At 40.4% G+C, this 25,229-nt stretch overlaps 1 protein-coding gene across 10 annotated transcripts in view; it reads right to left on the bottom strand.

The window, feature by feature from the left end:
• LOC111867822 (V-type proton ATPase 116 kDa subunit a) overlaps nt 1–23,752 on the bottom strand; it is a 30,072-nt gene extending 6,320 nt beyond the window's left edge. For 5 of the 10 annotated variants that reach the window (XR_004513379.1, XM_033752822.1, XM_033752821.1 and 2 more), the window contains exons 1-16: nt 23,474–23,752; nt 21,604–21,768; nt 18,253–18,381; nt 17,264–17,373; nt 16,372–16,498; nt 15,766–15,942; nt 14,675–14,881; nt 13,351–13,501; nt 10,999–11,135; nt 9,283–9,516; nt 7,994–8,103; nt 7,061–7,185; nt 6,307–6,428; nt 5,643–5,732; nt 2,639–2,894; nt 1,488–1,659 (exon numbers count right to left, since the gene is read on the bottom strand). Coding sequence is in view for 9 of the 10 variants with exons in the window: in XM_033752822.1 (XP_033608713.1) it covers nt 1,488–1,659; nt 2,639–2,894; nt 5,643–5,732; nt 6,307–6,428; nt 7,061–7,185; nt 7,994–8,103; nt 9,283–9,516; nt 10,999–11,135; nt 13,351–13,501; nt 14,675–14,881; nt 15,766–15,942; nt 16,372–16,498; nt 17,264–17,373; nt 18,253–18,381; nt 21,604–21,768; nt 23,474–23,623 (2,462 nt within the window). In the remaining variant the exon portion in view is untranslated. The other 5 variants (XM_023858008.2, XM_023858006.2, XM_023858004.2 and 2 more) reach the window with 4 other exon arrangements.
• Nucleotides 23,753–25,229: the final 1,477 nt, after the last annotated feature.

Below are 25,229 nucleotides of genomic sequence, written 5' to 3'. Positions count from 1 at the left end.
GTTTTTCAAAGTGGAGATTATAAAAAGAGCTATCTTCTGAGATGTTATGCCATGCAGAGTGGTTGAAGTTTACCACCATTTCAAAGGAACCTTCCACCTCCATATTCAGGGTTGATGGTAAGAAAATGAACAGTGAGCAAGAACCAATCAGGCTGTCTCTGCTGGTTCCTCACCTTCCTCTTTTACACATAATGTGTATATATTTACCGTCTTTTAGTGCATACAATTTCACTTGTCACTTCACACTTCATGTTTCAGCATTATTCTGCCATCCTCAGGTGTATCAATCACGTTAAACCATTGCACTGCCTGCCTCTTTTACACTGAAGATGGAAGCAGTATGATCCTCCACCGCTGGTAAACTTCTTCTATTAGCTAAATGGCGCAATATCCCAAAAGACAGCATTCTTCAAATGTGTTACACTTCCAAAAATTCTTAAATACATGCTGCAGTACGTCCTGAACCCTTTAAGTGCTCTCTCTTTCTCTTCCCTGTTGCTCCCACTTGGAGCACAGGGAATCTGTGAAACGCTTTGTTTCACTTCAGTTTCTTAATCCTGAGACAGTCAGTAGGACTCCTTGGACGGGGGATCAGCCCGTTGCAAGGCTGCTACCTATAAAGGACAACACAAACACAGAATAAACACATACAGACATCCAAGCCTTGAGTGGGATTCAAACCCATGATTCCAGAGTTCAAACGAACAAAGACAGTTCATGCCTTAGGTTGCACAGCCACTGTGATCAGCCCTTTAAGTGCTTACATATTCCTGAGCCCACAGAGGTGAAACAGCACCCACTCATTTCTGAGTTCATTATTTCTAATGATAGCATGGCTACAGGAGCTGTGTTCGTAGGACACCACTGACAGAAGCAGTAAATCCCCTCAAAATGTATGCACCTTGCTACCAACAACATATATAGTATCACATCCCAAAGACAGTGATCCTAATATTAACTGCCATGAGAATCAAATCTGACTTCTCAAAACTGCTGCTGACAATGTGCAATTTAATGTGGCATGCTATACTTCTCAGTTCAAACTACTGACTCTGTGATATTACACATAACAGCCCTGCAGACTCACAATCCCATCATAACGCAAATACTGAAAAACACACAACAGAGATTTGATGAGGCTCTTCTAAATAAGCATTTTTTTTTAAATGATGACAAATGACAACAGAGGGACGGTTATGGGTAGATCCACCTTCTCACAGAATTGGTACTGCCTGCAACCAGTGTGTGCAGTGCTCTATCAGTGCACTGTGTGAACATAAGCTCCTGCAGCATCATGATGATTCTGTCGTACAGAGCACCTCCCCCCCCCCCAATTTACGCTGCTCGGTCAACTTGTTCAGCAGCATGAAGCAAGCAAGAAAAAAATTTCTCGCTTGCATGTGGTGAATGTTGACATGACGAGTGACAGGAAAGGCAGTGCCAGTGTGCAGGTAATATCCCTGCTGAAACGAGAAGTTCCATCTTACCAGTGCAGCCTCAGAGTGTGCAGGAAGGCAGACAGACCTTCTATCATGATCAAGATGACAGTGGTGAACACGGCCCACATGGCAAAACATATGGCTGTACATACAGGACCAAGCGGCCCTGCAACACGAATTCCTGGTCTGAACACCATGGCCCACAGAACATCCGAGAGCTCTGTGAACACAACAAGATGTGAATCACGTACCTGTGTTACCTTCCTTCTTGTCTTTCTTTGAGGGGGGAGTTATTTAATAATGCTGCCAGTACAGAGACTATACAGTGCCAAATGGTAGAATGGCAGGCAAATGATGAGTTTGGAAGGAAGTGACCACAGCCTTATTGAGGTATTATCCTAATATTTCCCTGGAGGGACTGAGAAAAGCCATGAAAAACCAGTCAGGACATCCAGTGTCCATGTTGGAATTCAAACGGAACAAATTATAGATAAATGTTTAGAGCATTACCACTATGTCAACACTCCTGATAATCGGCCATGTCAACGTGGAGTTGGTATCCAGTGCTTCACAGGCTTCCTCAGCCTCCATCAGCGCCTGATGACAGAGATGGACAGGGTCCACACAACTGAACATACCAACTCCATACTAACATGGCTGATCATCTGAGGGGGCTTCACTGCGCACAATCACAGCAGCTACTAGCATAGAGCCCAACAGAGCTGCATGTGGTCACCCTGCAGTTACTGCCCTATGAACCACCCTTACAGCTTACACAACCCTCGAGGGACACTTTGAAGTCTTGATCCCACTTTACATGCACAGTACAAACTTTAGAAGTTCTGGAAAGTCAGCTACATTTAAACTAAGGCTCTAAACTCGATAAAGCAAAGTGTAAAGTCCTCCTCATGCTTAACTAAGTGCCTCATTATAAAGATGTAAGAAGGCACTACTCCACATACTCTTAACCTCAGCAACTCATAAAGATGGGGGCACTTTCATGACCTGTCTGCCCCCAGATAAGGAATTTGTGCTACCAACTGGACCCCATATCTGGTACTGACATTGTGGATAAGTGGAAGCTCTCTGTTTCTGTCAGGAATCAAACCCCAGACTCTAGTGGCATGCTATCCTGACTCTTGAGAAGGAAGAACAAGATTCTGGAAGTGAGACTAGGGGGCATCAGTCATTATACTCACGAGAATGTGCCAGTGACAAGGCCCAAAGCCGGAGATACGATGCAGTGTGTGAGACAGCGCCGAGAACAAACTCAGTTGCCATCACTCCTTCATGAACGAACATCTCGCCATAGCTGAGCTCTTCAGCCTGTGCATGCGTCTCTGTTACTGCTACTGCAGGTTCTGGTGACTGCGTAGTGATCCCAGACTCGTCATGCTGCTGTAGGACGGTGCCATCGCCCTGCTTGGGGCTCAAGGCTCCTGCTGCAGCAGCTCTCTGCCAAATGAAATCATTACTGAAGCAGTATAGTTCCTCTCACAACATTATAACATAAATACAGTAAGGTAGGGTAAAGCTATCCCTGTGACAGGCCATGGAGGCCCATAGGGTTCTGAGACATCAAGGATCCCACATTTTCCAGACAATCAACTCACAGATGGTGGTGAGGGTGTCAACCTTAAGCACCGGCCACTCCTTTATCACCAGGAAGATCCCTGGTACTTATTTCTGCTAGAGGCTGAGTCAACCCCAGGGCAATAGGGCAGCTGAAAGGATTAGGTGAATTGAAAAATCCAATGACTTCATTGGGAATTGAACCCACAACCTTCCAGCTTGTAGCATATTGCCTCAACCAACAAAAAAAAAAAAGTATTTTGCCCATGCTGGGAATTGAACCCCAAATTCCTGACTATCTAGTCTGTAGCCAAGTCACTATGCTGACTGAGCTATCCTTATCCCCAGTAAAAAAAAAAAATATATATATATACAGTAAAACTTGGTTATAGCAACATCGGTTTCTGCGACACCTTGTCTATTGCGTCAAATATTCAATGGTACGAACTAATTCCTCATAAAGCAACTGTTTTTACACCTTGCTTAGTACGACATGCACAAATGCATCAACCTCGTATGTAACGTCATTTTCATTCCTGAATTTCTCTGATATGGACATTGAACGTAATTTAGAAAGTGTGTATTGGGCAAGTAACAGGAAACAGATGAAGATAACTGATTACTGTACTCGTATCTAGGTACAGTAAGGCACAACAATTGATGTAATCTACTGTAATTTGGTGAGTAGGCCTACCTTTAATATACAGTATTAGTGCGGTGTGTATTGTCAGTGAAAAGCGCTGTAATATGTCTTTGATATTACACATTTGGGCAATTCCATGTTAATGTTACGTTAGTCTGTACTTAACTACGTATTTCACTAAAAAATGCAACATTTTAACTCGGTTTTTGGTAGATTTTTACGTGACTAACATAAGGCTACTGTGGAAGTGCCCATTTCGGTTACAATGACATTCGTTTATAACGACACTATTTTTAGGTCCCTTTGATGACGTTATAACCAAGTTCTACTGTATATATATTTGTATGTTCCGTAAATAAATGTGGCTGTGCCATACACAACTCAGGCTTCTCGCAACAGAGGGATGAGCTCAATCCCAGGTTATATAATGTGAGATTCATGGAGGAACAAATAGCAATGGAGCAACTTTCACTCCAAATTTTTTTTTCAGTTTTCCCCTGCTAATTGTCATTCCATCATTGTTCCATACTTGTCTATCGCCACCCCCGAAGATGTGCAGTGGCCCCAGCCAGGCAGCACAATGTCACACCTTCAGTCTATAAGTTGGGGGCCTCTTCTCTGACCCAGCACTTGGCTGCTGGCAGAATGAGGAGGTTGAGCAAATAAAGTGTCACATAGAAAAATATCAAAATTATGTTCCTGAAGTAATTACGGACAAGTTGATTCAGGGAATAGTTCATTGCCTGAGTACTGGATTGTTCTACCTCCACTTATGGGTGAAAATGAGAAAATTCACCTTCCGGATTCTCCATAGCGTGTTGCACAGTTCCATAAGTTTACCTTGCTGGCAGGTGTGACACTTCAGAATGTGTTTTGTTCTGAGTCACATCTGAATTAGCTAACTACAAACAGAGTTTCCAGAAAATCGTTGTTAAAGGACATAGTACAACACTCCAGTACTCAGGTGATGACTTGCCACCATTCAGTTCTGAATCCTTTGCATTCCTGTATCCTGTGTAAAACCTTAAAGACTAAAATATAAGAAACCATAATTTTAACAGTTGTTCATAGTGTAGCAGAGACTGAAGAATAGTTTAATTTATTGCTTGAATGTTTCAGAGACTGCACCCAGTGAAATCTCCACACAGAATCAGCACGTTCTGGAGACTGTCTCCAGCTCATCATTAACTCCTGACAATGGAGATGAGACAGTTTCTGAACGTAGGATACCAACGTCCTACTGATGTGGCTCACTGACAAAGAATAATTCCCTGAATGTATTTTAACATCTGCACGTCTTTATCAAACAAAGAAAACACTGCCCCTCATCAGTTTTGCTATTCCCGACAAAATACAAGCATTCAGTGCTTACGAAGCTGTCTGTTTCCATTGGACATAGTATGCTGAACTCCGTTACGGAAGATCAGTGCCATTTTTGCTACAAAGTGGACAAGATGAAATAAACAAAGAAAATGATTTATATTCCCAATAAATTACCATCATATTCAAAGAAAAATACAAATTCTCAAGGAAACAATTTGTATGGTATTTATAATCCATTAGACCAGTTGTAGGCCTATGCACAGACAATAAACAGGGTGTGATATGGCCTCGACTAATCTGGCTCAGGACGGGGTCCTGTGGTTGTCTCTAGTAAACATGATAATGAGCTACCAGGTTATATAAAAGGCAGAAAGCTTCTTGATGCACTGGATTCCACTCTACGGAATCAGTTATCTGAAGAGTTCTGTCTTCCTGGATGTGGCTCAGTACAACACTACCATTGTTTTGGAGGAATCAGATGATTTTGTCCATAAATATGGAGGCAGCAGGTTCCTCCAAAATACCAGTACCTATCTACCAGACTACATGGTGTCACATCCAAGAAAACAGTAATCTTCATAGTCACTGCTATGGGAATCTGAAATCTCAGTTAGTTAGCTGGTGGGTCGGTCAGTGTACAGCTCCCTGCTCTTCTCACTGCTTACATTTTTGATGCACATACGCATCGGCTTGTAGAACATCATCCAAGGAATGCAGATCCCAGCCACTGACAACAACAACAGCTGTATGTGATACTGGAAACCAAACAAATACCAGTTCAACCAAAGTGATTATTTTTATATGTTAGAGAGGAACCCACTGCGTCCAACTTCGCCACAGGTAAGCAAGATGGCACAGTGAGAGCATTCCAAACTTGTGTTCAGGAGGTGGTCTGTTCACACTTCAGGCAGGACACTGGCTACCCTGACAGGTTTGCTATGGTATTCCTCAGTCTCTCCAGGTAACTGCTACAAGAGTACCTCAATTGGATCATGACAGATTCCTTCCAAATTCTTTCCAAATCATCATTAATCTGTCATCCTACTGACATTACACAGTCTAGATACTGACAGTGTTGTAACATTAACAAAAACTGATACCGCTGTCACAACCTCAAACTTCACATAATCCTACAAGTTCATGCTGAAGATATGAAGCTCCTGATGAACAGTTGTAGCAAATTATTTCAGTTTATTAAAAGAAAACTCAAACAAGTAAAGAGTACTTTCGGCAGTTTAAATGCTACCTGAACCAGAATTTGAAAAACTTTCATACATAATTCAGGAGTTCTAAAATTACACAGTGGTACTCTATATGAAAGTGGCTCACCTGGTAGGGAAACATGTATGGGTCACACTCATCACCTTCCCGGCTCGGCAGTCTCTGCAGCAGGACCATCCTAATAAGTGTCATGAGGATTGATGGAGAACAATGGCTGCTTCTTTTTTCAGCTGAAAAGAAACGCAGTGATGTAAGTTTTCACAGTGGTAAGAGTGCTCCTGGGTTGTGGCACTGTGTATCATTCTTGGTAGAGACTTCTATCTTCAGGGTCTATATGGAATTGTGAAGCCTCTTGGTAGAGAGGTACTGATGTTTCAGCAGAACTGACTTCTACCCTGAAGATGGAGGTGACAGGTACCTTCAAAATGTCAAAACTTTTCTACAAGACTACATTCTGTCACATCCCAGAAGATGGTGATCTTCATATTCTTCTCCATGAGCCTCACATCTCACAGAGGCAAGCACAAAGTTACCTCTGTGCTTAACTAAGCTCCATGCCATGCACACACATGGTAGAAAAGTTCCAAGCACTATTAACCTCAGCACTGAGTGGTCAGACCCATGCCACAACTGCTTTGCACCCAAGAAAAGAGCCCCCAGTACCCTCTGGCTAGGAGACTGCAGGGAGCCCCAAAGTCAGTCCGGACACTGTGGAGAAGAGAAAATCTGCTAGGAAATGAACAGCGATTCCTCAGTTGTCCTGCCCACGAGAAATCCCTATATAGACTGAGCTATCCTAGCTCCAATCTCACAGACAGTGAAATATTTAAAGCACATTTTATGTAGAAACAAAAACACTCACATTTATGTGGCCCATACAGTGCCCACTTCAGAAAAATGAGGAACACCAAGTACAAAAATATTGATGCCATGAAGAACAGACGTGGGATGAACTGTCCACGGATTCCTTCAAGATCTGCATAGTGCCTGTGAAACCAACAAATTCATCTTATACAGAATGGAAACAATTACAGATACCTGGTACATCTTTGTTCTATTAACTTCAAGCACACCAAAAGTAGAAAAGGAAACTGTCATGGTTATCAATATAATTACTCAATTTGGAACATAAAATCTAAGAAAATCAATGTCTGTGTATGTGCAACAATTTCTACTTGTAAAAACGTAGATCAAATAGACCTAACCTCAATGATTGGAAAAGTTCTGAAAAGAGAATTACATTTACACTAAGAAATTAAACTTCACAGAATAACAACATGCACTGAGTTGTGCTGCTATTCATTCTATGAATGAATATTATCAACATAATTGGTCATAAGTTTGTAAATTTGTAATGTACTTAATTCAGTTAATATAGGTAATTTAAATAAAATTGTATTAATGCAAGTTTTATAGCAAATTATTTTTAAATTATCTTATTAAATATTTTACTTTATATTATTATTTATGCTAACTGATTAATGTAAGTGATTTCGTTTATGTGACTCATGTAATTTTGTACATGTATCTTGATATATCTATTTTCAAACGGACCATTTCCACATCCTAGGTTTCATACCTGTATGGATATATGGAAAATAAAGGAAATGAATGAATGTTATAAATTATTGTTACTGTCTCATATATACAGTATATACTCATACAAGCAAATACTGTGATGGTGAAAAACTGATCTCTATAGATTTTAACATATTTACATATTTTCAAATTCCCTGATCATGAAAAAGTGGATTTCAGTATACCATCTGCTTGTCCATCTTACATTTCCACTCACCTAAAATTCCAAAAGCTGAGAAAGATCCCAAACAACATGTGGGCAACTCCTAATATCACTGATGACTTCATCTTGTAAGAGTTAATAACAGAAAGTCCATTTTTACTGGCCTGAAAAAAAATGTTCAAGGTCACAGGCCGGAAAAGAAGAAGCAAGAATTATAAGTGGTTAACACTGGCATTGTTAACATCTGACCAAGAATTTTCTTAGTTTCCCATAAGGAATGATGTGAACTAATGCTGTTTTTGTAGTCACACTTCATATGATCATCCTCCATACATTAATCATTCATGCACATGTGCACTGGGCCATACTGCATGATGACATTTGTGCAAGTTAACAAAAAGGTGGAGCAGTGATGTGTCATCAATTTTCTGTAGAGAAACGGCCCCAAATCAGCTGACATTCAGAGAAGTACTAACAGAACACATCATAGATGGTATAGCGCCTAAAAAACAGGACATCATCTGACTACTCAAGTGTATTATGTCCATCAACACCAATTTTTAGGAAATTGGGTTTGAGGTCAGGGAATAAACCACAGTTTAAATGTGACTTAGAACAAAACGCACTCTTGCAAGTGAGGTACACATATGGAAGTGTGTGGAGAGTATGTAACATGATACAGGAGAATCATGAAAGTGCAGTATCTTATTTTCCCCCAGAAGTGAAGCTAGGTCACCCAGTGCTCAGGCAACCAGACATACAAGCGGCATTGCACACTGAAGAGCAACTGTGACCCAGTAAGTAGTCTCTCCCACAGGCACAAACATTTGTCAGTCTCATGAGCAATGTATTCTGAATAACTGTCCCATTTCTGTGCACAAAATCTTTCTAGCAGATGTCAGTGCTCGAAGTGAAAAGACAGCACTTTCACTCCCAGTCAGTAAGCACAAAATGGCTTCTAGTGATTGCCAGGTCAAATATGAACCAGCTGTCATAGTGCAAAACATTTAACCAGGTCTAACCTCTTCAGCTTAGTACTTGGCCTAGTTAATACTGTGTAGCCTTACAGGTGGTTACCAGCGTTTTGGTGGAAGTTTCTGCCTCCACCTGCAGCACATACTATGGAGGCAACAGGTTCCTCTGAAACATTCATGGCACCTCACCCCAGAAGACAGTAATTTCCATCGTCACTGCTGTGATAACCTTCATTCTCACACAGTTGAACTGAGTGTTGAAGCCAGTGGGAGAATGCTAATTTATGCAGCCCAAGCTGCTGGTAGTTGTGCCTTCTGTACACATGAAACTATTAAGAGAACCTCAAAATTTGGTGAAGGAAAACTGACCTTCCAGACTGGGTCAAACCCAAATGGATATGGTGATGCTGAGAAATTAGTTTCAGGGTTCAGCTGCAGAAATTTGTTGTCCAGTACACTGTGATCTGTGTAGTTTATTGTCCACTGAGAGCCAAAAACGTTGAGTGGAACAGAGAAGCATTCATTATACAGAAGGCCAGTGTATACGGAGAACAGACCCATCAGAATGATCAAGTAACGTCCATGAAAAAGTAGTTTCATGACCTGCAAATGTTAAAACACGTACAGATTAACATGTATTGCCATGCTCCAGTTCTACAATTTCACCTGCTGGGTCAGCCACTCTTCCATGAAAACTAGTTTTCAACTTACTCTATTCAAAACAGAGGAGGAAGAGAACAAGTAGAATACAATCAACAACTGCTGTATGTTTAAACCATTTTGCATTTTGACAGGCTGTACTTAAAGTTTCTCCATACCTAAGTGACATGAGGAAATTACATTTATGTACACAGTGACAGCAGCCCATCACTTGACAGTACTGACACTGGCATACAGCGAATGTCAACAAGTCAGGTGATGCAATTGACAATAGATATGCCATATATGGTGCATAAGTTCAATCCATCACACAGTACAACTTGTAACTAACTACCCCACCAGTACTGGAAGCAAATGTTCGGTACAATCACCACAAAATCCCACTTTTTCACTGAATACTGAGTCTGTCTAACTAAATTCATGTTACTAAAATTCCTTCCTGACAATACAGCTCAGTGACCTTCTCCAGTCTCAATCTTCCAGCACTCAATTTCAAAGAGCCACTCAATATGCTACAAATCACACATGGACTACCCCAGAGCTGAACCTGGGCCTCCATAGTGAAAAGCTAGTGATCCATCACCCAATGCATAGTCTTAATACATCTGCTATTAACGATAACCTTAAAAGGTTAAAAACCTAAAGTTGTCCCTGTGCTTAACTAATTAAGAACAACTATACCATGAAGGCATTTGGGGGAGTGGATGTACAGGTCCATATATTCTTCAGCTTCATGCCATGGTCACTTTACTCCACAATGGGAGAGCCCAGGAGGGTGTGGAGTGGAGACAAATCTTGCCCTTACCGAGACTCAAACTCCGACCCCTTGGCTGTCCAGTGCATAGCCCATCACTATACTAATGATAATCCTAACAAGTGCTTTATCTTATTCTTATGGTATTTCAATTCTAAAACATTTTTAGGTGTGTTTGGAGTCCAGCACAGTACCAACCAAAATTGTGCTGACTCTCCATCTGCCTGCATGCATCACACAACTCAAGATTTCCATGGAATTTGACACTGGTGAGCTCAACTAAAATGTATGAACCCATTTCAATTTTTGCTTCAATTAGGCAAACCCAATGGAAATTTTGCATAAAGAATTACATGCTTTAATGCTCACATCTCCAATGTAACATACCATTATACTCACGGCAGCAGAAGAAATTTGGGAAAAAAAGGTACAGAGAAAAATGGAACATATCATATCCCCAATATACTTTTTCCAAACGTCTTACAGTTTAAGAGATAATTAAACATAAGGGAGCAAATGCACCAGAACTGTTATGCTATATATACATTTCCTTCCTTGTTGAATGATTTATTTGATATTGCTACTGTGTGTCCTTATCTCTAATTACAAGTGTGCAAGCAGTTTAAATCATACGATATTCCATTACTTATATGAGTGTAAGAAGATCATACCTCACCCATCTTCACCCACTGCACCCGTTCTTCGGTCATTTGGAAGCAGATGCCAGCAAACAGCATGAGCAGTCCATGGCCGACATCTCCGAACATCACAGCAAACAAGAAGGGAAATGTAACAATTGAAAATGGAGCTGGAACAAAACAGAAAGTCACAATTCACCTTTTAATCGCTTACCTGGGGAGTTTTATCTGCTGTGATGTACTCTCTCCTAGCAAGTTCCTTTTCTGCCATGTATCTCTAAATACTTTACAATGCAAAATCTACATTTAAAAATAAATATGATTCTATTGTAAACTTATATATATTGTGTGAGCATCATATTATTGAGATTTTGATCTATTAAAGTTAAAGAGAAACACGCTTATTTATATGCTTACACTTCAAACTACTCAGCATCTCAACTGTCACCTGACACATGCAATGCAGGGAAACTGGACAGATGGCAGGCACTATGCTCTGTGTCGTCTGCAGTGCTGCCATCGAGACAACAGTAAGAGTTGTAAGCTTGTCATGCCCAGAAGATATATATACATGACTGAGTACATAATGGCATGTCATATACACTGTGTTATGGTTGGACCATGACAGAACATTCTGTCATACCCAGTGAAAGAGTTAACCTGTTGCAAACAAACATCATTTCCAAGTACTTCTCTTTTCCCGCCTATAATGCCACAAATGATATAACATTAATTCACATTTAATTTGTGGGGCTCTTGTCGATGTGTAGTCTTGTCATTACTCCGTTGACAACCCACTTCTTCGGAACAGTTTGTTGGCCCTGAAAAGGACCGTGGCTGATGAGACGTTTGACCGGTGAGGTAGCGCGGCGCGCACCGGTAAGGAGAAAGGCTGGTGAAAAGGCTAGTCGTTGAGCGCGGTCGTAGGAGCCATGAGGCAGTGGCTACGCCAGATGCCCAGTGAGTCGGACCGTAACACGACCACCGGCGAGTCCAGGCGCGGTGCCCCAGTGAGTCGGGTGTGAGAGCGCTGGAGGGCCGAGGCAGTCGTGCCTGGCGCAGCCTGCCGATGCCTCCGAAGACCGAGCGCTGGTGACGAAGCCTGCTGACTGATGTTGCTTGATGTGGCTAGCTCGTAGGCTGATGATGAACTGCGTGGGACTGATGATAGCGGTTCGAAGCTGCTCCTTTTTATACACTGCTCGGTGGGGCGGAGTGAAACTCGAAAGTGAGGAGGAAGAATTGATTGGCTAGCGCGCGTAATGGTGTAGACGCGGGCTAGCGCCGAGCGTAGTATAAATGCGATCGTTTGAAGCAATCTGATTGGTTAGCGCGCGTGATGGTGAAAAGTGATGTGAAGAGCGAGCGTTGCAGAAATGCGTGATAATGTGGGATGTTCCCACAAATTCGTACAATGATCGTTAAATGTATAAAATGTTATTAAACTATTTTGTTTTTATCCTGTTACATGTTTCAGCCTTATAAGGCCATCTTCAGACAACACTTGTTTACGGATTCTAATTCAGTGTATGCTAATCAAATTGTATTCCCAAGATATGCCATTGATGTTCCTTCATAGCTTTTTGATCTTTTTGAATTGCAGCTGTTTCTATACGATGCAAGGAACACACAGCAATGCCTGATAAGCACAACATAAACACAACACATCTAATATGACACAGAACCAGCCACAATTCAGAAAGAAATGAAGGAACATCAATGACATATGTTAAGAATACCATTTGTTTAGCCTACAGTGAATCAGAATCCTTAGATAAGCGTTGCCTGAAGATGGCCTTATAAGGCCAAAACATGTAGCGGCATAACAACATATGTATGTATATATATTTCAACATTTTAATAACATTTTATACATTTAACGATCACTGTATGAATTAAATGTGAATTAATATTATATAATTTATTGCATTACAGATGGAAAAAGAAAATGGCTATAAAAGGTACAGGATGCTGAAATATAATATCACTTCCAAGATAAGCCCAACCACTTTGTCCAAACAGTCATACCACATTTCGAACACCACTGCAGAACTGAACATTTAAACGGAAAATTTCACTGGCTGTTGATAGGTGCAAGGAAATCAAATGTCCCATACAGTAACAGTTTACAATGAAGGTCCTACAGATAAGTTATAAGGGCTGTTTTATACTGTGTTCTTCTGGGTTATGACATCATACAGTCTTCTCGTGCATGATTACCAAAATTTCAGGGGGACCTGCTGGAGATGAAGGTAGCACAGCCCACCAGAATTTGGCACCCACATACCAGACTACATAAACTAGAACACCACAAGCTATGAAAGTTTCAAATGTCACAGAACCTGTTTCTTTATGACAAGATTTCTGTGATAAAAAAAGACTGACCTGGATTAATCTCACCATATCTTGCAAACCCATAGGAATCAACAAGAGCCTGAAAAACTTCTGTGTACTTGTTCACACTGTTGTATGTTGGAGGCGTTTCGCAAGTGTTGAGCCTGGTGATCACAGGAGGCATACTGCCCCCACTCCTCTCCTGCCAGACACAACCGCACAGGGACAAAGAAAATTAGTGCACATGTATCACACTTTGTAGGACACACATTTGCAAATTCAACCCTCATGATTCTTAAACATTTTATTGACCTTGGTATTTATTTGTTATACGTAAAAACATATTACTGTGACCCTAATGACACTAGTCATCACAACCATAAATTATTTCTATTTTTTCAAATACAGATGCACCATACCATTTAACAGTGTTGTCAGTAGCCAGGCTACAGCAAATGGAAGGATGACACATGAATGATGAATCACAAAGGTTTCCCAAATGGCACTTATCCTGGTACTTATCTGGAGGGACTGAGGAAAATGATGAAAACCCTTAGTCAGGATAGCCCATGTTCTGGCAGAGATTCAAACCACTGGGGGAAGCAGTACATCAGAAAATGTTGCTAACATGAGTTGTCCTGGTGCTTAAATAAGCAACATGCAACGCAAGTAGAGAGGGGCGTAGAGATTTCTCAATCTCAGCACCAGATGGAGGAGATCCGTCTGCATTATCCCAGCTGGTTTACACTAGCGGAGAGCCCCGGTATCCAGGCTGCATGTGCCCAGAGCTGGTCATGGGGAAGAGAAAAATCTCTTGCCCCTCCTGGGAGTCAAGCCCAAAGTCCTTCTTCTTCCAGTCGACAGCCCAGTCATTAGACTAACTGAGCTATCCCAGTTCCCATTTAACGTGAGTATTAACTGTTTGTACAGTGCACTGTTTTGGCCCCCTTGCATCAAATTCTGTCAATATCCAGAAGCAATCCCACAAAGGAAACATGAAAGCAGAGCAGACAGGATCTCCATATCACACATCCATTTTATGAAATCTGTGCAAAGAGAATCCTTGTTACTGCAGCATTATGATACTCTTGGTTCCAAGTGCATGAGACTTCATCCTGATTTTGGGAAAGAAGCCTACAAAATTTTATATCCAAAGTTGGGGGGGGGGGGGGCTTTCACATACTTCACATTCCAAAATAAGGTTTCAATGTGTGAGCAGGACAATCTGAACAGTGATCTGACTGGGGATCAAACTCAGAATCCTCTGAATGAGAGCCGAGTGTCACACCAACAACTACTGGGCTCTCTAAAAATGTGGAAAGTGACATATAAAGGTGAGAAGCCAATAAACACAACAACAGAATGACACACTTACAGTTCCTCTAACAAGAGCCGAGGTGACCAACTCCATCTTGCAGACAGGAATCCAGCACTGTGCAATCAGAGAGGCGGACATGACTCGGAACATGTTCAGCGTACAGTATATGCTCTTTGCTTTCAGCACCTTCATGTTCCACATCCTCAAGTTCTTTGCACCCACTAGCAACAGACGATGATGGAAATCAGATGTTCCTCCCAACACCTAATGACATGACAATTATTAAGAAACTCAGCTATAAAGATGGAAAGGTAACTGAAGTAAGAATGTGCAACCAGACATGTTGATCATAAGGTACCACTTCAGACCTGCACTCATGCTGTGCCTGGATAAATTCTTGGCAAGGCCACTGTCCATCCTGACTGAGAATTTTCATGTTTTTCTTATTGCTAGTGGGGTGGGACTAAGTCCCTTGTACTGCGGCCACTTCTGGCCTATTGTACCAGCCCCAAATGATAGGTGAGGGTGATTGTGCAGCAATTGCTGGAATGAAGATTGGCAGGGGAAACCGAAGTACTCAGAGAAAACCTGCACCTGCGCCACTTTGTCCATCACAAATCCCACGTGACCAGACCTTGGATCGAACCCGGACCACCACGGTGGGAAACCAGTGACTAACCGCTTGAGCTATGGCGCGGCCATTTTCATGGTTTATCCTGAGTCCCTCCAGGAAAGACAGCCAGGATAATACCTTGATCGGAGTATGACCACATCCTTCCAGATCTCTTCCCATTCATCTGATGCTACATAGTCTCAATATTGAAAACATCATGAGATAACCCACATGATACTAGTGCATGCAAATTTGAGGAAAATGTTAACTACCGCAGGCATCTAACTCAGTTATGCTCATATAAGTTGTGACACTGTGCAGTCTGGAAGGTGGGCACCAGTGTTCCAGAGAAGCAGGCTGTCTCCAGACTCAGGAAGACTGTCTCTCGAAACTGCCAGTACTCTACATAGCAACAGTGCACTACTGTAAAATTATGGCAGAACATCACACAGCAACGAAAGCAGGAGAGCAATGTTATGTGACAAGGACATTACACAGGTAAATAACATATATCAATAAATATGGTAATACATACTATCTGCAGATCCTGCATATCTGTCTTAATGGTAGAAAGCATTTCCCCTCGTTCGGACATGTTATCTGGACTGTCATATATGGTCGCTTTGAAGCCTTCACAGATAATGTAAATTTTATTCTTCAGTGATTCACCTTGGAAAAATATGATGAACACTGCCTTCTGCACAGGAGTATTCTGCATGTGAAACACAAGCATACATTAATAATTTAATAACAGAGGATACTTAGATTATATTCTGCTGTTACTTCCAACAGGTAGTTAATGCATTCTGCCACATTTTCAAAAGTTCTTAACACCATTAAAAGTGCCAGGATCTCCTCTGAATAGCGACAAGACTGTTAATTAATTATGCTCATGTTAAATATGAAATCAATTTATCTGTATTTCAAATTGAGAGCTTAACTCTAATTATACACAGAGGATGAGACTAATGCAACTGGCCAAGCAGTAACTCATATTTTATAGGGTCCAAAGGTTTATTATCATGTTCACACGAGAGTGCCACTGAACAACTGGACCCTATCCTAAGCCACATTAATCCGGTCCATACACTCATGTTCTGTTTCTTGGAGATCAATTTTAACAACACACACAGCAACTTACATATTCTGCATCTTCAAATGGTATTTCTAGTGGCTTCACATGTACAAATACATTCCTGCAAAACACGCGCCATAGCATCTTCTCAAATGCTGGCACTTTTGCCTGCAGGATCACCCCAGCAACAGAACTGCAACACATTACATTTTTGGCCAAAATCAGATTTACCCATTCGGCTATTTCCTTTATAGCTGTAGCCATGCACCCAAATTCCTCTGAAACATATGAACTTCTGGAGGCACAAGGTACATTTTGTTAAAAGCATGATGGTCTATCAGTTTATTTCTATAAAATTTGATATTTTAATGGTGATGAGTATTGATACTTTAAAGCACAGTGGTAACTATATGTACCACTTATTTTAACATTAAAAAACACTGCATTTTGCCCATAGTGAACACAATTGCCTTAAGTAGTTGGTCTGTACAAATGGGAATGGGGCCTTTTTCAATGAAAAAGGAACAGAATTGTAAATATTATTCTGATGTTCTGTGGGCTTAAAAAGGTAGAATTACTGCCTCTGGGGGCAGGTACCAACATTCTGAAGGAACCTGCAGTCTCTCCGCTTTGATATTGAAGATGAAGGTACTGAGTTCTAAAAGTCACTAATTCATCATCAGGTTTGCAATTCTCATATGTGGCCTGCTATTTTTGATGAGAGTTTATTTATTTGTGGTTTATTTAAATACAACACCAGTAGCTCAGACCCTGTAACATCAAATGGTAGAATAATTAATGAATACTAATTGGAAAAGAAATGGTAATGTCATTATCCAAGAATCTGCTTCACAGAAAAATGGCTGGCTCCACAGGTAAATCCCAGCATGGGGGTATTGCAGTGAATGGGTTAAGTTAGGTCAGACATAGCGCCTAGAAAGGCTAATTTTTTCATTACCAGAATTTTATGCTGTCATCACAGGAGTACATGGGAATGTTCTCAGCCCCTTCAAGCAGCGGAGCATGCTCATCTTCAGCGGGAGGTGGTTGAAAGCGCATCTGATCTGACTGCAACAGAAATGCAACACATTTTCAGATACAGACAGATCATGAAGACTACAGGTTTCTGGAATGTGATGATACACAGTCCGGTAGATCATTACTACTGTTTCCGATGAACCTGCCACCTCCATCATCAGGGCAGATGTTTATGAGAACCTCAAAACTCATGTGGAAACATAATTTGCCAAAACTACAAATTTCACATTTACACAAAACAGATGAGGCAAAAATTATTCTATCACTACTTCACTTTGAAAATATTGTCATATGTCACAGAGACTAAAGATGGGGTTCAGACTGGTAATTGGATTTACTGACCACTTACAGGTTGTAACTACAATTAATTATAACACTGTTACTGATTTCCACACTAATCTTCTCAGTCTCTTTCCACTAGTCTTCGCTATCTGTTTCCTGGCAACGAATTTATAATGCAGGAAGATTATGTCTGCATAAATAACCCACTGAATTCTTTAGTAGATTTGGCGCCACCGTCTCATGCTTGTTTCTATCATGTTAAATGTTATGGCAAATGTAGACTGTCTCGGCAATGAAAACGTCGTCTTATTGCATACATTTCTAACCATATCATTGCTGTGTATATCACAAAGATAAAAATAACACCGTCCAATGTGACTATTTAAGTTTTATCATTTGAAGACTCATCAGCCTTACATGTTTCAATCCCTATGGATCATCCTCAGAGGGCATCAACACTTTTTCGGAAACTACTATTACAATAGATGTTAATATATACATACACACATAATGTCTAAAATGTATATCACTATAACTTTCAAAGTAAGATCTTCTAGCAGACTAAATGACAATTTTCAAATTACAATAATTTATTTTAAGTCCAAGTATTTAAATCTTCACACATACCAGTTCAAAATACTTGTTGGTAGTAAGTATCACAATTCTCTTCTGTTCCAAGTAGAGGTACATGTGCCTGATGTTGTTGTAGCTTCTTACTGCATTTTCCAGCTCAGTCTCGAGTCCCTCAATTATTACCTGGACAAACAAAGAAAGAATTAAATCTACACGTAGAGATGAAGGTTACAGTAAAGTTTTCCTGTGCTTAAGTGAGGACCACATCATGAAGACAGATGGGAAGAGGAGGTCCGCACACGCTTAACCTCAGGACGAGAGGGAGGAGAGTGGGTCCGCTCACTCTGGTTGTCTTTCCTTGTAGAAAGGGTCCTTGCCATTCATCAGAAAGGGGGCTGGGTCAGCTCCAAGGCTGATCTAGAAGCTGAGAAGGGAAGAAAATTCTCTTAACCCCACAGGGAAGCAAACTCGGATTCCTTGGCCATCCAGGCTGTAGCCTGGTCACTAGACTGACTGAGCTATCCCAGCTCCTGATTTAAGACCGACAGAAATGTTAAAATAGAACATCAATACAAAGAGTTGAGGCGTTTCGGATTTGACTTTTTCAAGCTACATCAACTCCAGCTCCACTCAACTCATAAAAATGACAATCCATGAACAAGGCAAGTAGGGTTTGACTCCCTGAAAGGCCTTGGTAGTCTTTTCTTCATCGCAACATCCAGAATAACTCCGAGAAACACCTACAGCCACATATGTATGGGCAGGGGGCTCTACCCTCCTGAGGAAAGATGACCAGAATATGAAGCAAATGGTAACCTACAAGTTTATCTCCATGTCTGCCAACCTTTGAATGATGGGCTTCCGCACAATATTTGTACTATAAATATTTCAGCCCTCATTCAGGGGGCTTATTCATGATAAAAGTTTTCATTTATAAAACATACACCCTACTGTGTCAGCAGCGAAGAGATGAACAGTTCTAAGAGTTTGGGGGCTACAGTCCTATAGCAATAAGGCCAGTGGTGACATTTACATATGCCAGATGTCACTATGGCATGGCAGTCCCTCAGGTTGCTGAGGAAGTTAGTTACACTGTCTGTTGGCCATCTTGTCCATGTGCAACCAGGAGATCTGCAACACTCTAATGACCACAGGACCCACTCAACATGGCAAAAACTGCCCTGTTTACACTCGCTTTTCTATAAATATTTTGTAACAGTGAACCAAAACTCTGAAATTACACAAAATCAGGTTACCACAGCAATGAACTGTTAAGCATTTCACGAATGTACGTTATATATAGTAGGAAGTGCTATCAGAAAGTTCCCGGACTAGGTAACAAGAGAAATGTTAGCTTAACTTACTCAATTTTGGCTGCCATTTCCTTTGAAATAGTCTCCTTGGGAACATATACAGCGATCCCATCGTTATTTTTCCACACTTAAAAAGCACCGTGGAAATCATTTTCCTTAATGCTGTCAAGAACCGCTTGTGATTGCCTTTGGATGTCAGACTCTGTTTCAAAACGTCGTCCCTTCAGTTTCATTTTCAATTTGGGAAACAAAACAAAATCACAAGGGGCTAAGTCCAGTGAGCAGGGAGGAAGGGGAATGATAACCATGTTGTTAGTCACAAACTCTTTGGTTTTGAGGGATGCTGGCAGGCACACTGTTGTGATGAAGGAGCCAGTTGTGGTTGCACCAAAGTTCCATTATTTTTGTCGCACATTTTCTCTCAAGTGTCTCAAACATCACAGTAAAAGTCAGAGTTGACCATAGTGTTAGGCACAACAAATTCAGAGTGAACAATTCCTTTCATGTCAAAAAAAATGAGCATGCTCTTTCTTGAAATCCAGACTTGCCACACCTTTTTGCTCTTGGTGGTTGTGGGCTCTTCCAATGTGATGATCATTGCTTTGTTTCTGGATCATAACCGTAAATCCAACTTTCATCAGCCATTATGATCCTAGAGATAAAAGTTGGGTCTTTGTTAACCTTCTCTCATAGTTCAAGACACACATTTACGTGCTGCTGCTTTTGAGCATTTGCCAAGAGTCGAGGAACAAACTTCGCAGCAATGTGGCGAATGTTCAAATTTTCTGTTGAGATCTCCTACCAAACTCCATAACTGATCCCAACAGTGTCTGCAAGCTCATGGAATGTTTGTAATGGTCTTCATGGATGAGTTCTCAAATATTTTTAACATTTTCTGTCATTTTGCTGGTGCTTGGTCACCCTGAACGTTGGTCAATTTCAACTGACACTCAACCCACATTGAAATGTGAATGCCATCCAAAAACCACTGTTCACCTTAAGGAATGTTCTCCAAAAGCCTCACAAAGCATTTCAAGGCTACAGGTAGTGGATTTACTGAGCTTCACTCAAAACATGATGCAAACACATTACTTGGTTTTGCCATCCATCACAGACAAAACGAAACATGAGTCCAAAAAGTACTCGTGTAAAAACAATGTGTGATCACAGTGTAATGTCATGTGGCAGACTTAGGCCATAGGCTTGTAGAAGTGTGACCTTGACCTCCCCTCTCATCCTCTTTCACTGAGGCAGCTACAACAACAACAATCTGGTAACTTTTCGATAGCACCTCGTATATCACAAATGAGTGGGCAGTGTTCTGTTTCTAATAAGAAATGGCTTCCCATTGAATCATATAGCCTGTATCATGTGGGATTCCTATACTGATTTTTTTTCAGTTCACCATTCACATCAATGGGCCAAATTTGGGGAAATTCTACTGCATATCATGCCTCTTAATTTCAAGTGTATTTGGCAACAAAATAAAGCAATCATATGTGGCAAATATGTTTGTCTGAAGGCATTAGTCACCTCAGTATCAGATCATACTAGAAAAAAAAACACTATGTTAGAAATAAACATGAATATATTAGACAAAATTTGAAAGCTCAGTGGAAAATGTACCTTTGCAGTTGGCCTATGTAGAACGGGGTCTACACTTATTGTAATTTGTCTGTTAAGACTGTTAAGAGCTTCACTGGTATGGCTGGCATCCACAAGCATACAACTGCTTTATTACTGCAATATGTAGAATCAATTACAGATGCATTTTACCTGACATTTTCTTAATGATGCCATGCCTGTCAGTTGTTTTTGAGTAACAATGATGTTACAGCCTAAATATGCATGGATCGCATACTCCTTATTATAAAAAAACTAAACTTTACTGCTTCTTCCACATAATTGCATTTTAGATTATGTTTGTATATACTCTAACAAGAGATGGCTTTCTCTGGAATCAGTTAGGCTGTAACAAACAGGAGTCCTGCATTGGGAATTTCAGTTTATCACTGATTGCAATGACATCCTCCCTAGNGCGCACTTGATTGTACGCACTGTATATATATATATATACACGTTTTGAACTTACTTTGAGATCGTTTGTATCTAATGGATTTGGGGCATCTGGTATATAAGATGGTTCAAGAATTGGAATGTCATTTTTCAGTATTTCTTTCTCAATGAACTTCAGCTTTTGTTCCATGTCACAGCAGTCAAGGATCTCATTGACATACTTGCGCCCAAAATCATTCACCTGAAATAAAATTAAAATTAGTTACATAATTGATTGAGAAAACTTTTCCATATAAAGACTCTCACTCAAAAATTAAGTAGACTAACAATAACATAAAAAACATTAAAGATCTTTCAACAAATCAAACTAATTTCAAATTCATTTCATCATGTCTTTTCTGACAGAAGAAATCAGTATTATCTGGGAAAATATTCACTATGCACATTAAGGAGAAAACGATGTCCACAATATAGGTAATAGCAGGGAGTCTGAGCTTGGGTAAGTTAACACTGGAAACAGCTATGCAACTCTTAGGTTTAAAAATAGTGACCATTTTAAAGTATGGACTGGAAGTGCTATCAAAACATCTTGGAGAAAATAGCCTAAAGGTGTTAGAAAGTGTAAAAGTGACACAGCTAGAGACAGGCCTACAATTTTCAAGGTGTACACTTTTGTGACTAATATATGTGCTGGAAAGAGTAAATCTCCTGATGGAAGACAAGCTACAGCCCACATACAACAACGCAGCAGACAAATTAATAATACAAAGATGGAAGAAGGAGAAAGGGATATAATGTGACTTCTATGCCACTGAAGCTATAACAAGGAGAGACTGGACAAAGTCAAACTGCAACCTCCAGACACACTGTGTCATGTCTTGCTGTGCACGGCTTCCAACACAGGACATGCCAGTTGCGCAGCTACTGTCTCCCAGATAAAAACTGCCAGTGTAAGCTCCGTTATTTAGAATGTGTAAGGTACAACATCAACTGTAAATGAAGGACTAAACCACTGACCATTCATAAAGAAGAAAACATGCATGCTGTGCTCTATACCAGTACTTTAATTAATTTAATTATGATATTTCAATAAAATTTTGTACATTCATACATTCACCAACAAATGTTTCAAATCAGTCTTATTCAACGCCTGTAGTACACAGGGCCTATTTCTGGAAATCCTGGAATACAATGTCTCTCCATCTGTAGTTACTATTTGTGAAAAACAATTGCACATAACCTCTACTTAACATCAAATATTCCGTACATCATATAGCTCTCTGGATGCCCCAAGTAAAATACAAAAGCTTCTAGCAGAATGACTTTCGCTCTTTGTCAGGTTATAAGCTGCTTACTGTGAACACTTCGAAACACAGCTTAAATGATAACAGGAACTAATGAAAAAATGCTGTTGTGAGCCGTTGTTTATAAATGCAGGGCGGAAATGTGAACCGAAAGATATCTTTTAAATACTTGAAACCGACTCTCCACTAATTCTTCGAAAAAGTCATCAATAAAAATTAAACTGTCACGACGTTTCTGGAACTCCATATATAAGATTAAAAACGAACGAAGAAAATATTAAAACCAAGAATTATACAAATTCCTTTAACGGGGACTGCCTTTTCCGTGATGCCATTAATTTGTCAATATATTACTACATGTCTGATCGGGACCTGATGAAGTGGTAACGTTATACGAATTATAACATCAGCGATTACAATACGAGGCATCATCCCCGTTATAATTTTTAGTACCCAATTTTAGGGAACGTTAGAGCTGTACCTCCACTCCCTCATACGTCCTCATGCGTGGTGCTTGGTCAATTAAGCCCAGGAATAATTTTATATTTCCTTGTGTAAACATACATAGCCGAATTCACTTTTCAACCGCGTACACATATCCATTAACTCTGCCCGTATACTGCTGACAAGCGATGCACTTACGTCTTTAAACTGGACAGCACTTAATTCTCCGAGTTCTGCTACACACTCATACGCCGATCCAGTTTCGAAGTAGATTTCGCATAACGCCATTTCTTTACTGCGTAAATTACTTTCCTCCGTATACTCGAGTCTTGTTCTTTCGCGAAACATTATAACAAGTGTAGGTATTTCTTCTCGGTTCTAAACACACATATACAGTAGTTTCACTTTAGGGGTTGTCGTAATTGGCTACAATACTGTGATATTACATCTAAATGCTGGAATAGTGAACACAGGAAAGACGGCCATCTCTAGGAAACAAATCGGTAAACACACGCAACAATAGAGGATCTGCTGGGAGCGATGTTTTCTGTGTCGTCCGTGTGTGCGTGTGTGTGTGTGTGTGTGTGTGCACGTGCGTGTGTGGAGGAGCGGGCCACTTAGTGAGTGCCTGCTCCAGTAGCTCCCAGTAGAGGGGAGTGGCCAGTAGTACTTAGGCCCCCTCCTCTCGTTGAACAGGAGGTCTCAATTTTTTTCATAATTCATAATTTATTTAGATCCATAAACTGTTACACAAGTACAATTGGACAAGTCTTGGAAAGAGCAAAAATATGATCATAGGTTCCGATGAGACCCCAAACCAAGACTGACTATGCTGATGAGAACCAGCTAAGGGGGCTGAATTGGTTATGAGTTATCTAGGTTTAATTTTAGGGGGTTCATTAATTTCTTTTTAATTTACCTGATCAACTGATTGACATTTATGAGCTCAAAATACACAGATGTTTTGGAAAGAACAGAAATGTGGTTATGGGTCCTGAAACCAAGAATGACTGTACTGGCAGAGACCAGCAGCAAATTACTGCTCTGCTCACAGTAGTCACAGATAGACCAACCTCTCCTAATGCCAAAGAGGCAGCCACAACTCAAAACAAATAAATGGGCTTGGAAAGAATACAAATATGGTCATAGGCCCCAATGGGGCCCAAAACCAAGAATGACTGTGCTGGCAAAAACCAGCACCAAATTGCTGCTCTGGACAGGCATCTGCCTTCCCCCGCAAATTTAAAAAAAAATAAAAATAAAAAAGAAAGTCTCCCAACTATTAACAGCAAAAACTCCCCTTGGAAGTAGTAATTCTGGTGGCACCCATGCCCTGATAGGTTTCATTTAATTTTATCAGATGAACTGAAATTTATGGTAAAATTAGTATCATTCTCAAACTAATATTCCAAAAACAAAATCAATGCTAAAAATATTTTTCTATGCATTTCAATATTTTTTCATTTAGTGGCACTCTATCATTATGTTATTATTATTAGCAGTATTGGTGGTGGTGGTAGTAGTAGTAGTAGTAGTAGTAGTAGTAGTAGTAGTAGCAGCAGCAGCAGCAGCAGTGGTATTAGTACTGTATTAATAATACAGGCAAAAGGCAGGCCAGGATTGGATAGAACACATTGTTCCTCCGCTGAGAATAAAGCAAAAATATTTAACCAATTTCCTGTGTTAATATCATTTGCATAACATGAAAAGTATTGTACAAACTGTACAAAGGAATTTTCATATTTATACCTGTAATCAGAAATTATGACATGGCTGAAATTGGACTGAAAGTTTAAAAAAGAAGTTAGCATTTAATTGGAGAACTAGTTATTGGAAAAGAGAGCAGAATGATGCAGACCCAAAATGTCAGTTTCACTAAGTACCCAAAAATATGAGATCTGAAGCTCTCATAGTAGTTAATATGAAGACTGCAGTCTCCTGGGTTGTGATGCTG

Source organism: Cryptotermes secundus, unplaced genomic scaffold, assembly GCF_002891405.2.
Source record: "Cryptotermes secundus unplaced genomic scaffold, Csec_1.0 scaffold2252, whole genome shotgun sequence".
Lineage (NCBI taxonomy): Eukaryota > Metazoa > Arthropoda > Insecta > Blattodea > Kalotermitidae > Cryptotermes > Cryptotermes secundus.
This window is presented reverse-complemented; position numbering and strand designations above follow the sequence as displayed.